General features: G+C 44.4%; 1 protein-coding gene across 2 annotated transcripts; it reads right to left on the bottom strand.

Moving 5' to 3' along the window:
• Positions 1–418: 418 nt before the first annotated feature.
• pitx2 (paired-like homeodomain 2) lies at positions 419–6,803 on the bottom strand. 2 transcript variants are annotated; one of them, XM_053429080.1, is made up of 3 exons: positions 6,758–6,803; positions 2,168–2,370; positions 419–1,324 (listed from the first exon to the last, which is right to left on the bottom strand). In XM_053429080.1, the coding sequence occupies exons 1-3, from the start codon at positions 6,801–6,803 to the stop codon at positions 773–775; spliced, it is 801 nt and encodes a 266-aa protein (XP_053285055.1). In that variant the 3' UTR covers positions 419–772. The 2 variants fall into 2 exon arrangements, with proteins under 2 accessions (XP_053285055.1, XP_053285054.1); XM_053429079.1 differs by lacking the exon at positions 6,758–6,803 and adding an exon at positions 2,822–3,101.
• Positions 6,804–14,197: the final 7,394 nt, after the last annotated feature.

The raw sequence follows: 14,197 nt of genomic DNA, 5'->3' as shown, positions 1-14,197 counted from the left end.
TTGGAGGGTTAAAGCGCATTCGCCTCGACAGACAGGAGATGCTAGTTCAAATATATATATACAACCTTTTTTTTTTTTTTTCAGTCAACATTTAACGTCCAGAGAAAATGAAAAATAACCCTCATGAGGAGTTTTTATGAAAAATGAACCAGGCTTGAGTTTCTTCTTCTTCTTCTTCTTGACGGTGGCGCAAACAGGCCTGGACTCATCGAAGGGGGAATAAACCTAAAACCTCCCGGAGCTGAGCTTGAGTCAGTGGTTCAGTCTCTAGTGCCCTTTTTTCTTTTTGCAAAAAAAAAAAATGAAAAAACACAACAACAAAACAAAAGTAGTTGTAGTAGTCTCTTGTTCCTGTGGCCGGCTGTTTGTGATTACGCACACACACACACACCCACACACACTCACACACTGCAAAAAATGACCACCATAACAAGCCAACCTTCAAATCTTAATTTGTCCTGCTGAAATAAAATTAAAACAAAAAAATCGTAACAACACGGAGCGGGTGGGATAATCTCACACGGTTCTTTTAATGTTGGGGAATGTTCAAGGGGCAAGTGGCGATTTGTTGAGGAAAGAGGGAAAAAAGGCCAAAACAATGCAGCACTCCAGCTATAGAAGATGCCAGTCGATGGAGGAGTTTCCCTAAATGCATTAAAAAAAACAGAACAAGTCAAAACCAGATTTCCTCACCCCAATTACGCGCAAAATCACGCCACTTCAGCCTTTAATGACTTGTTAGGGTGGTCGTTCTTGGCAGTGCGGCTCGGTATTAGACGGGTCTGTCCACGGCGTACTGGCAAGCGCTCAGATTCGTCGCCGGATTCTGCACGTATCCAAAACTCGAGTGCTGCTTGGCTTTCAGTCTCAGGCTGGCCAGGCTGGAGTTACAAGTGTCCCTGTACACGTAAGGAGGGGTCGGCGGCGCGTAGGGGCACGTCGGCGTGGGCACCCCCGAGTTGAGCGACGGGTTGCTGAGGTTGTTCAAGTTGTTGAGGCTGTTGAGGCTGGAGCCCGGCACGCCCGTCACCGACGATGGCACCATGCTGGAAGTCATGGAGGATATGGAGTTGGGCGGCGAGAACATGGTCTGCGAGGACAAGGGGTTGACGTTCATGGAGTTGAAGAAGGGGAAGCTCTTGGAGGACAGGGAGGCCGACGTGAGGCCCTTGGCGGCCCAGTTGTTGTACGTGTAGCTGGGGTACATGTCTTCGTAGGGCTGCATGAGTCCGTTGAACTGAGGGCCGAAGCCGTTTTTGCAAAGCTCGGCTTGTTGGTTTCTCTCCCGCTTCCTCCACTTGGCTCGCCGGTTCTTGAACCAAACCTGGAATAAAGAAAATTGGAAAGTGTTAGAGATTATTTACGAGGATGAATTATCTTTTAAAACCTCGATATTTCCCAGCATCATTATCTTTGTGTAAACCTATTTAATTAATTTGTAATTGTTAAAAAAGTGTTAGGTTAAATTAATCTCTTTTTTTGCCCTAAAGAATCACCGTGCGTAAATCCACACAGACTTCATTAATCCGCTTAGACTGTGTCTGTTATCTGAATACACACCGGGCTGTCACTGCACCATCCTAATGTGGCGTGGATGTGTATTCCCCTGCAGGCTCCCACAAACACGCTGACCTTCATCACACAACACCAGGGCGACAATCGCAAAATACAAGCTTTGCACCTCTTTCACACGAACAGGCGAACACGACTGGTATCTGTCACCGACTCAAACTGTTAAGGTCAATAATGTGATGTTACACCTCAGCAGGCGAATAACCAACAGCTCGTTTTCTTCTGTTTTATAATAATAATGATAACAGAAAAATAAAAAGTCTGCACAGCTACAAATTAATTTGTGCCGAAAATTGATTATTTGGCATCATGTAATTATATTTAGTTTATTAGAGTAACAAATACGGTGTAATTAATTAAATTGAGCTCGAACAAGTAGTATATTTAAACAAGAATCTGATTATTTGTTTTCCTTAATCTAAAATTGTGTCCTTAATTATTTTCTTGGAAATTTCAGCCGTGCGTAAAGATTGGCGTCCGTGCGTAAACAATGCTAACGTCCAGGATATTTGTAGTAAAACCGGACAATTGGCACGAATTCCCCCGAAATGATCCACACGAATTGTTTTTGTTTACACCCAGGGGACTAACTCACCCTGACCCGGGCCTCTGTGAGGTTGGTCCACACGGCTATCTCCTCCCTCGTGCTCATGTCCGGGTAGCGATTCCGCTGGAAAGTGGCCTCCAGTTCCTGGAGCTGCTGGCTGGTGAAGTGAGTCCTCTGCCGCCGCTGCCGCTTCTTTTTCGAGGGGTCATCCGAAGAGTCGTCGTTGTTCTTACTCTGGTTCTTCTCTTTTTCTGTGGAGAGGAGAGCACGCTCGGGTTAGTTCAGCGGATTAAAGGCCTTTTTAATGCTTCAGTAAAATACAATCCTGAACCCACGACTCTCCTGGGAAACGGACGAGCTGTTTGTTCCCGCTCCGATTCACAGAATAACCCCACGGTTCATGGTCTGAAATTAGTTTTGTTGGATCTGTGATAATTTTCTAATTCCATGTTTGCATTGAGACTAATTTTATTTAACATAAGAAAAGCTCTGCTTCATTAACATGACACGGGAACTTGTCACTTCAACACCACACACACACACACACACACACACACTAATAAACTCAGGCCAGAGTCAAAACTAACTATCCGAGTAAAATGACAGCTGTAATCTCCTATCTGCATGCATGTAAAACCGGGAGCCATCTTTTGTTTGGAGCGGCTCCTCGCTGAGCACATCTGCACCCCGGGCGGCTCTTACCGACAGACTCCGGGCTGGAAGTGTCCGACACGGTGTGCACCTCATGCCGGTGCTTCGAGTCCACAGACCGCTGCAGCGGCTGTAAAGTAGAGGCCATCGCCAGAGCCGTGTAGTGCGTGGAGGCAAGTTTATTCCCTGTGTGGTGGTGGTCTGTGTTTAATGGATCCCTCATAGAGTTCATCGGCAAAAATCGCACCGCTGGCTGTCAAAAAAGCAGATTAAGTCCCTCTCAGTACTGGAAGGATGAGCGGAAAGTCCGACTGCGGAATGTGTTCAGCGGCTCTCCAAAATACGCACAGCAGCGCGGTTCCTCCTGCGGCTGAGTAGAAAGCCCCTCGTTGTGTCTGAGCTGATAAATGCTTTAAAAGAGGCCATTGAGCGCTGCCATGGCATCGGCGGTGAACAGCGGCTACCTCTGCTGACTATCAGAGTGACAAGGACAGGTAGGTGATATTAGATCCAGAGGCATACACACACCACACCGCTCTGTGTTCATTTCAGCTGTTGCCTCTATCTGCGCCTCTATCCAGATTCCACGTCACCACGTTGCGCCCGCCCAGATTTTCCTCTGACAGGCGCATGCATGTGGATATGACAGTGTGCCCGACCAACCGGAGCTCGCAGAAACGAGATATGTCTGCCAATGCGTTATGCCGGGCTGGGCGCTTATTTTTTCTCTTCCAAATAAAAGCATGTAAAGAGAGCTGGGACGCACGGTGCCCCCGCGGCGCTCCGAGGTGCCTTTGCGCAGCAGCCCAAGACCAAATAAAAAATGAAAATAACACAGTTTGGCCTCGTTTTATGAGCTGGGTCCAGTGGCCCAGCAAAACGACGCAGTTCTATTGATACCCGAGCTGAGCCGCGTGCTCACAGTGCGTCTGGCTCTGCAGTTTACTCAGGGACTCAGTGTGGATAAAGCGAGGCACTGAGAGGATTGTACTGAAAGCGCAAAGAAGGAAAATAAAGATGCGCACTTGAATAGCAAACACAACAACACACAACAGAATGGCACCGTGAAAGGACAAAGGGGATGGGGGGTAATGGTAGCCTCAAAGGGAGGGGGTCCCGGCCTGTCTGCTCCCAAACAGTGCGCACTTGTCAACTGACGCTAACTACCAGACATGTACAGTATGTTAAAAAGAGCACATGTGCAGCTGGTGCAGAATTTCCAGCACATGTTCATCAAAGATATATATAAAAAAGAAGTTAAAGAGGATGTCACAGAAGCAATACAACAAATTCTGTTAAAGTGTTTCCCCCCCTCTGGAACTCTAATCCTCTGACACATCAGGAGATGAATGTTGTAAAATATTGTCCAACAGAAGACTCGGCCCAGTCTGACCTGAAGTGGTTCACTGGTCTCCGGGGGGTAGAAAAGCATTGACAGTCATATAGTTGTCAAATGAGGCCATCCTCTTGACCCCCCCACCAGAGTTAAGGTTCACATATCCATTAAATCAACCCCAGCGGAGCCGCAGTTAGCCGCGCACACTCGGGTTTGTTGACGACGGATTACTTCATCAGAGTGCTTAACTGGATCTCTCTCCTCACCGTGCGTTCGGACCCCTCAGCCAGGGAGCTCTCCTGTTGCGTGTTTTCTCTCCTTTTAATCTGATAAGCCTCTCATTTGCCTAAGAATTTCTGGAAAAGGACTTTTAATGAGTTGGAGCTGATGTGCAGTCATTTTTTTAATTTTGTTTTAAAAAAAAATGGGGTCCCTTAAGATTGTGACGCGTCTAAAGGCAAAGTAAACACGGTTAATCAAACAGAGGTGACTTTAATTTCCAAGCTGGGGAATTGAGGGTGGGGGGGGCGGTCAGCTGGGAGACAGGTTAGCAGCCATGGAGCAGAGAGGAGGCTGCGTAATTACGCAAATTCACAGCAGTGCAAGTGGGAAAATGTGCGTAAAAGTGCAGGCTGTCGAGATTCTGGCCATTTTCTCTCATTACACATAACATCATCACCACCATCATTAGATAATCACACACTTCCCAGATCCACGTGGCCATTTGGAATCGTGGGTGTTATGAAGGTAGTGGTCTAATCCCGCCAAAGCCCCTGATATATAACACATACACGCACACGCACGCTCACACTCTCATACAGAGCAATAACCCCTCGTCTCTTTGGGTGATGCAAGCTTTTTAAATTATCGTCTTTCATATATTTTTTAATTGACAAATGTATCCCCAACAGGTTATTATTTTTATAAATACACAATAAAATCCTCCTCTTACATTTGTCAACATCCTCTAAAGTGAAAGTTAAAAGAAAATGCGGCTCATGTATAATATCAATCTTATAAAGGTCTAAATCTAAAATGTATATTTTAAAAGACTTATAAACAAAAACTAATAACCTCACATATTGTGTGTATTTATTTCGTGTCCTTCGGTAAACAGCGAGCTGCTCCTTTCTTCTCCTGCCTCCACTGTAACGCCACTAAACCTGAAGTGGATTATCGGTCTCCTCTTCATTTCTACCTTGTGAATGCTTTATCTCTCTTCTGCGGATTAGCGCGCGCAGCAGGCCTCTGTCATAGAGGGCCATTAATTAGCCATTCAGTCAATACAGGAGGAGACGAGCAGGCTTTCTACATAGGATTAGGTCAGACATCACATTCCACCATTAGTATATTCCTCCTCACGAATGGGCTTCCGCTCTACAATTCGTTTTCTCTGTCCCCGGAGTCGATCCCACGAGCGCTGCATATTTTACTGCAGCGTGCTCGACGCCTCTGCATCGCCCTCCACCTCTGTTATTGTTTTATTTTCTTTATAATTCATAATCAATGAGCGCCCCCGATGTGCAGCTATGTCCTGCCCGCGCTCTGTCCCGCCTCGACGCTGGGTAAATGGAGCAGAATGAGGAGTTATCGGTTATTCGTTTACCTCCCTAACAAGACGTGATGTGATTTCCCCCTCTGCGGAGGGGAATAATTAATAAATCACACATTTAAATGCAGGATCCCAGATTTTTCTTGTTATCTTGTTATTCTCCTTCCACCCCCCACCCCCCCCCCCCTCCTCGGGGAAGTTATTTTGTAATGAGAATTAGATTTGAAAATGCTTAAGGACCCTCATGTGTTTTGCTGCAGCTTTATTGCAACACAAGTCCTGTAAAAGCCAAATTAAATCCTTTTATATTCATTAATAATCATATTGGTATTAATTGCGTCAAATATCCTCCTGATTAAATCATGCTGGGGAGATGATGCTCTGTTTATCTGCACGCTTCCTCGTGCAACTCTAACGCTGCATGTCCCACATGTGGCCGCCAGGTGTCCCTCTAAGACAGAGAACAACCTGGAGTCCCCCTCTTTACCACCACCAGTTCTCCACATCACCAAAGGCCAAAACTACCTGAGACCACCACTCATTTAGAAAAAAGAATACTAGTACAATTATCTGTGGAATATTCAAATAAAGCAGCTTCTTCTAATACTGTAAAATTATTAATTTGAGATAATTTTGTGATAATTTCTTTTTATTCTGGAGAAATCTGTGTAATTTAGCATTTTAATTAATGTTATTTTGTTGGTGTAAAAACAGTAAATTGAACAGAGATCAGTGTTTATTTATGTCAAATATATTTTAGGATTAAAGCCATATCTAAAAATACAATTATCATTATTATTAATAATAATTATTACTATTATTATCATTATTACCTTACATATCAGGGTATATCAAAATACTTTCTATGTTCTAGTTGTCTTTTCTGCTCAGGATATTTACCCTAACCTAAAGACTAGTACATCGATTATTCCCTAGAATTAATAGCCATGTCATATATATATATATTTCTATTATGAGCAAATATCTTCTTATTAATTCCCATGCAGATTTGACATATAAAATCACAATGCTGTCAAAACCTTCGGTTTTCTCATGGTCGAAAACGCATCAGATCGATTCCCATGGACCAGACACTCACCTATTTGCGCGCAGGTGGTGGCCAGTTTGCGGCAGTGGGAATCCATTATGGCAAATTTGTTGGAAACGGCTCCTGAGAAAGAAAAGAAACAGACAGAAGAGTCGCATTTAGACTTTAGATCACACAATCAGCGTGGAGCTATGAGGCCTTGAATTCAAATATTATTCTTCAGATCTTATGGAATGAGGAAAGTGAAAAAACAAACAAATTCAGACATGAGTGAGTTGAGTTGTGTATTAAAATGCAGAATTCAAACTCTTGATGTTCAGCTGTTGACTACAGTTGGAGAAATGTGCATTTTAACGAGTTTATCTGTTCTGCACCTTTTTTTATATAAAATGATTAATTTAATTTAATTCCAGTTTTATTTGACCTGATTCGCAACACACGTATACACTTTTTATTTTACACAATAAGAAATGAATGTAAACAAGATTATTTTTATTTGTAGAAAATTATTAATCTCCCCAGTCTGATTCTGCTTTTTTTCCAACTTGTATAAAGACTAAAACTTAAATATGATCGCTCGTGCATTGTTCAGTATTCCCCCCCTCCCCCCTCCAGCGTCAGATTTCTTTTTGCGCATCGCTCAGATTTGTATATCGCAGAGAAGCCGTCGTGTTTGGCCTGAGCCAGGATCTTGTGTTTTCCTGCCGCAGCCTGCAGCCGCTTTGGAGGAGCAGTGGAAATCACGGGATTAGAGTCTGATTGAGATGTCTGTCGCTGGGATATTACAAAATTCATTATCGCAGCCCTCATACTACCTCGATATGAAGTTACACAGATGGGGTTTTATTAGCCCAGGCTCACACTGTTTGCTTATGATAATTCGAGTCGGGGCGAATTTGCATGCAGTCATGCTGTTAACCATTTTCCATCACTTCTTCTCTTCACCTGCTCTACATCGTCTGTGGGGTTGGGTTTTTTATTTCTCTGCCTCAGATTCAGTGGATGCAGATATTCCAGGTTAAGTTTTACACGGTGTGTCTCGTACCTGTGCAACACCCCCCCCCCCCCCCCCCCCCCTCCCCGCATCTGTCCTCCGCAAAATGAAATGTTGCGGGTCAGGCTGTCAGGTGTAAGGTCACCGCATGAGCCTGCGTGTTATCTAATCAGTGAGATTTAATGAGAGGCTGCCTCCAGTGTTTCACTCGCACCCGCTGATGTTTTTATTTCTTCACTTTCAGCCTCGAATCATTGGTTTTAATCCCTTTTTCTTCGGTTTTTGTTGAAAAATTAAAACAATTAAATTGAGGGCGAGTATTTCCCTTAAATAAAAAAATATTTTCGTTAAATAACATGTGAAAAATGAAAGAATACAACACGTTTTTAATACCAATATAATAATAATATGGCCCAGATTAATAAAACGTGTAAACAACTGGATAAATTGACCTTTAAGTGAAATAAAAACGACATTATTGTGTTAAGTTGACAACACGTTAGGGATGAGTTATATAAATACATTGATATTTTCTTTTCAATTCATATTTTATAAATTAACGACGTTTTAATATATGTAACGCATTCATAATAATAATAACATTGCTGGTTAATTTGCTAATATTTTTTAATTAAATGCTGCAGTGTCCAGATTGAGACACATTTCCGTATTTTAATATTTAGAGTAGTTTATATGAATCTCGTTCGCCCGGGATCCTCTCGGCTCCTCGCGGACTCTCTCAGCTCGCAGCACCGACAGTGGGTCGGTGAGTCAGTGTCGTGGCACCGGGCCCAGCGCAGACAGAAAGCTGGCACCGCCTCACACTGGCTCCACTTCTGAAATCAGCACAGTGCGCGGAGCATGAGACTGCAGCCTTTACCGGGAGATGGATCGACTAACCTCCACCATATGGTCCCGTATTAATTAAAGGCGTGAGACCGTGAACGTCCCCCACACTCGCTCCCCCTCTTCAATCTCTCATCCTCTCCATTCTTTTTACACTGTACTGCAGAGGAAGGTAAAAAAAAACACTGGAATTCACTTTATAATCACTTTCCACTGTTGTTTTATTTTGCTGGAGAGAGTTAACTCCATTTAATTTGTATCTATGAGTGTTTAGACGCTTTATTTGTTTATGTACACACGTTGTACGCAATTTTAAACCCAGAGAATCAAACCAAAACGCGCAGATTACGCACAAAATACGCAGTTTTTCTTACTTCAGCTGATATTTCTTAATTTTGCCAAAAGCCTCGACAACCCAAGGACATGACTATCAAGCCCTTAACCTCCCCCTTGTGTTTTTTGACTTCCCCACACTCCATCACCTCTAACGATACACCATTATCACCCGCCGACCTGTGAGGCGGACTCTGCTCTCACATCACTTCATGTTCCGCTATGTGCCACAGCCACAGCTTTGGAAATTCACACCAGAAAGGCGCAGAAAAAAGTGGAACAAATTCCTCCACTTGCATTAACTCACAACTCACTTCCTCTCAAAGGCGCCTCCAGCTCCTCTACACTTCACTTACCAGTCGTGGACACCGGTGCGTCGCCCTGCAGCCGTCGGCGTTTGATTCTACAGTGAAGAGGTAAATTCCAGCGTCCGGGACCCGCTCGTGTTTACAGTAGTTGTGTTCTACAGCGACGACCGAGCAGTCTTCAAGGTCCAGTTACGCACAAGTCTGAAGTTTCTGTCCGGAAACGCGTGCGTAATTGCGCGGATCAGGCTCCCCCTCGCTATGTTATCCAAAAAGAAAGCGAGAGAAAGACGCAGGATAGTTTCATTTATGCGCATAAATAACCATCTGTTTACAGTGTGAGGAGAAGCAGCGAAGGAGGCGCTTTCATCCGAGTCTCCCCTTGGTTCGTCCTCTTCTGTCTTCCTCAACTTTTTTCCCCCTGGAAAGACGCTTCAAGAGTGGCGCATTTTTTTCCTCCTTCTTTTTGAGCTCAGACAGGGACCCCGCGCGTGTGTGTGTGCGTACGTGCGCGCGCCTTTAAAGGGGTGTGTTTGTGTATGTATGCGTCTCTCCCTGTTGTAGTCCGGCAGAAGACAAACTTTCAACAACAATACAAAAAAATAAGACGCCTCTTATAACAGAGGCGTCTTTGAAATAAAACGCACATGCATGTTTTAAAAGAAACATGTGAGTGGGCCCTGACAGGTTTATTGATGCACTGCACCATTTGTGGCACAGATACACAAAACGGAATTAGCGTAAAACCGAACCTGCAACGTTAAATAAACGAACCAACCTCTCATTATCTCAAACTAATAAATAAACAAATAGGTTTATGGCTAAATATCAAATTACTTGAAATCCAACACAGCATTTGAAGATTCGTGTTCCAACCCACGTGTAATCAACGAACTCTGCGTCTAATTAACATCCAATTAACATCTATCGGGTCATTTTAGTCATCATTTTTATTATAATTGCAAAACAGAATATTGAGAATATTTTGAAGAGGTGGCTGGTTAACAGAATACATGTATTTACACGAGGCTCCTTCGCGAGGCCAGACCGAGCAGCAGCAGCGGTGTTGCGGATTTATGTGCTCGTGAAGTGAACAGCTGGCTCGGATGCAAATGTTTTTATAGATCCGTTTCTTGAGATGCAGACTGGTGTGTTTTTTTTGTTTTGTTTCCATTCGCATCTTAAGTGAGGGAGAGCAGACCGGACGTAGGCCCTGTGCACCCCCCCCCCCCTCCCCTCCCCCTCCTCCCCCCCTCCTGGCCTAATCCTTCTTTTACATTTTTTAGTCATACTCCCATTAAACCCTAATTAATGCGCACATCCACACGGGAATTTCCAGGCAAAAAAGGGAACACTGAAGCGAACCGTGCGCATCACGCACACCCCCCCCCCCCCCCCCTCCCCCCCCTCCCTCCTTCTCCAGTATCCTTAAATTGGTGAATCAGAACCTGGCATCCCAGCATCACATGTGATATGATGAGTTACCAAATGCGTAATTATAAGAGTGGGTTTAAAACACATTAAGGAAATGGCTCTTCCACAGAGGCCGGTGAAGGCCAGACCTTTTTTTTTATTATTATTCCTTTTCCACCGCTGTAAACACATGTGCGTGCACAGTGCGTGGAGTCAAATGATAAACAACACGAGGGGAACAAATAAAAAATCCACCACTTCTCGTTTAGTGCTGCGCAATTTTACCTATTCGCACAATACATGTAAACGACCCCAAAGCACGTGCAGATAACATCCTCCACATCATGCACCCCCCCCCCCCCCCCCCTCCTGCATGCACGGATGAGAACAAGTCGTGGTGATGGTTCGGCTGCTATATTCTCCTCTTACCTTCTTATACAAAGAGAGAGGAGGAGGAAGAGGAGGAGGGGAGACACACACACACACACACACACACACACACACACGAGCCTCCTCTTTCTCACGCAGAAAGGTGCAGAGGAATGCCTGAAGTTCACAGGAGGCTGGCGGGTATGAAATCTTTCGCCTCGGGGGCCAAACCGGCGGCTCCTTTTCATTTCAAGCGCTTATCGATTCGCCGTTGTCATCTTTGGCGACGCAGAAGGACACTTGAAAGAATTTCTGACGGGGCTGTGATGTGAGAAACGGGGGTGACCTGCTCCGCCGACGCTCTCTCCTGACTCTTAACGAGCACATCAGCCTCGGTACAGTTGGACATTCTCAACTTTTCCTCCTCGTGCTGGTGCAGCAGCGCGCACGGACTTTCAAACAGCTTTTCCCAGCTTTCATGCACATCAGCACGCATCCATCCAAGCACTGCACTTTCAAGAGGAGAGATGATTGACTGGCCACACTAACACAACCTCCCAAAGCTATAGGCAAAAAAAAAGAGAAGAAGAAGAGAGAAATCTGCTTTACATTTTTATTTGGAAGGATGTTTTCTGCTTTATTCTGCTCATTATTCTCTTCTGGGATTTATTACAGCGTTAAACTGCACTTTTAAAACCTTCTAAGAACCGGTTATGTGCATAATACGATGCTTAAAACTCAATATTTCCCCCTTTGGAAGCAGCATGTACATCTGCAAGGCCAGGAAACCATATACACTTATTTAAAGTGGCTGAATGCAAAGATTTAGGCCACAAAGCCACATCAGTATTGAGAAAAATACACATGTTGAACCAGAATATGGGCCTATATTTACATTTCCCAGAATACAGCTATTGCATCAGTAATAATTGTTAAATGGAGGGTGTATAATGAAAAGATATTAGTCTTATTGTGAAATGGAACCCCACCTAATTTCTAGAGAAATGGTTCGCTGTGACAAATGCCTTTTCCTCCATCATACAGCCTTTGCATCCTGCTCATGCCACAAGGAATCAATTACAGTCAAATCAAAAAAGAAACAAAAATCCATTTAGAGGGCGCATGTCTCCGACTTCTCCCTCCACCTCACACCACGACTTCAGAATTCATTCCAAATAGGCCGTCGCTTAAAATGAATCTAAAGCTTTTTTTTCTTCTTCTTCTTCTTCTTCCCACACAGCATTCAGTGATCTACTGTTTACCGTCCTTGTTTTATAGATGGTCATCATTCTGGTGCACCGGAAGCTTGAGTAATGCAGATGTGAAGTGGGGGGGCGGGGGGGTTGGAGGGTGGGGTGGGGTTGTTCTTTGCCTGAGCCTGGTTTTTCTTTTTCTTCTCAGCTTTAGCCTCAAACCACACGTGATTGTCGCCGAAGCGCTCTGTCTGGCCAACGCTCTGTGGCCGTGTAATAAAATTTGGAGTCAAATTGGTGTTTCCAAAGCCACAAATCTTTAAACAAATCAGTTTATGTGCTGCTAATATGTTAGAAATAAAGCAACGGGCATGTGGATTCAGCTCCGTTCTGGGGGTTGGACTCCGTTGCAGGAGGAGAAAAAAAAAGGAAAACCGAACGTTAGACGAGTCTCTCTCTCTCCTCCTCCCGAGACAGAAATACCCTGTGTGTGTATTTCCATTTGTCAAGTATCACTCCAAGAATGTTATTAGTGAAAAAGCTGCCTGTAAATTAACCAAATTAAAAAGGGTGGCTCTTTGATAGCTCTTGAGCTTGTTGAGCGGCTTTGTGCCTGATCCGAACCATTCCAGCTCTGTCACTGTACCAGAGGGAGATGAGCTACACCGACGCTAACCACTCCAGCTCAGCAACATGGCTTGTGGTTTAGAGCGTAATGTACTGGGCCCAGTGGATGACTTGCATGTTAGGCTATAGCCTCACTTCTCCCGACGTGCCCGGCGAACATGGTGTATATTTAAAAAGTACTCGGCTCTTCGTCTTTGTCTTCTTCTGTAATTATCCCATCCTTGGCTTCCAAAGAAAATGCTTAGCTGATGTCACTGTGGTTTTGGCCCCCAGTCTGCTCTAATATTAATCCCATGCACGAGGCGGCTTCAAATGAGCAAGGATTACTTTGAATTAAACTCTGGTCCATGTTTTTATGTGAGCACATTAACTCCTGTCATTGCTGGTCAGTCGGACGAGGCCGCCGCTATTTTCTCTTGACTTTGGACATGACATGGCTTTGGTCTGGCGTGATTAAAAATGTCCCTGAGACTAGGACGGCATTTATTACGCCGACGGGCCGCAGACGGACGGCATCGCACGGCCGCGCTTTTTACTGCCCGCACTTGATCTCGGGGAAGGTAATAGTCCGTGCATGCATAAACACATGCGGCCTCAGCCTTAATCACAGGTGCGAGCGGGCCAATAAATTGCTCAAGCAGGTCTCTGATCAATTACCAGGAAAATCAATGGGAAGCTGCCACTAACCTGCCTAAGGGGAAATCGGCCAAGAATGAAATTGGTGTGATAAAATGACTATGATGCCTCCCAGCCCGTCAATAACATGTAAAACAGTTCAGCTACATGCTAACTCTCCTGTCAGCAGAGCCGAGCTGCACCCAAAGGTCACAACTGGAGTCAGCTTAGGCCTAATTGGTCCACTGTGGCAGAGAGGGATGGCATGGGGAGAGGGAGAGAGATGGAGGAGAGAGATGGAGGAGAGAGGCAGAGGCTCGTCCAGACAGGAGTATAGAGGATGGATGAAATGTGCTCATCAATCCCGTAAAAAGTGTATAAAGATATAAAGACATGCATATTATTTGGAATTATATCGAGGGAAAGATGGATCCAGGCAACGTTCACACAAATTCACAAATTAAATGTGAAATTTTTTTATTCCTCAATGTTAACACCCTTTTTTTTCAACCACAAATAACTAACAATTCTCTTGAAGTCAAATTTAGTGTCCAAAACTAAATACTAATGACTTCATGTTGACATTTGCTATTAAGCAATAAACTCGGTATAGAACTACTGCCAAGGGTCAGGGCATTGGTTCACCCTCATGGGGCCACTGGTGTAAAACTCTGGGAGCATAAAGTCGTTATAATTCAGAACATTCATTACAATACAAAAATTCCCGTCCATCCAATAGGTGTTAAAATATCCTCAGGAATGAAAATGGAAAGTTGTGCAGATGGAACATAAGAAG

Source organism: Pleuronectes platessa, chromosome 8, assembly GCF_947347685.1.
Source record: "Pleuronectes platessa chromosome 8, fPlePla1.1, whole genome shotgun sequence".
In the NCBI taxonomy this organism is placed as follows: Eukaryota; Metazoa; Chordata; class Actinopteri; order Pleuronectiformes; family Pleuronectidae; genus Pleuronectes; species Pleuronectes platessa.
The sequence above is the reverse complement of the archived record's forward strand: the minus strand, read 5'-3'. Positions and strand labels throughout refer to the sequence as shown.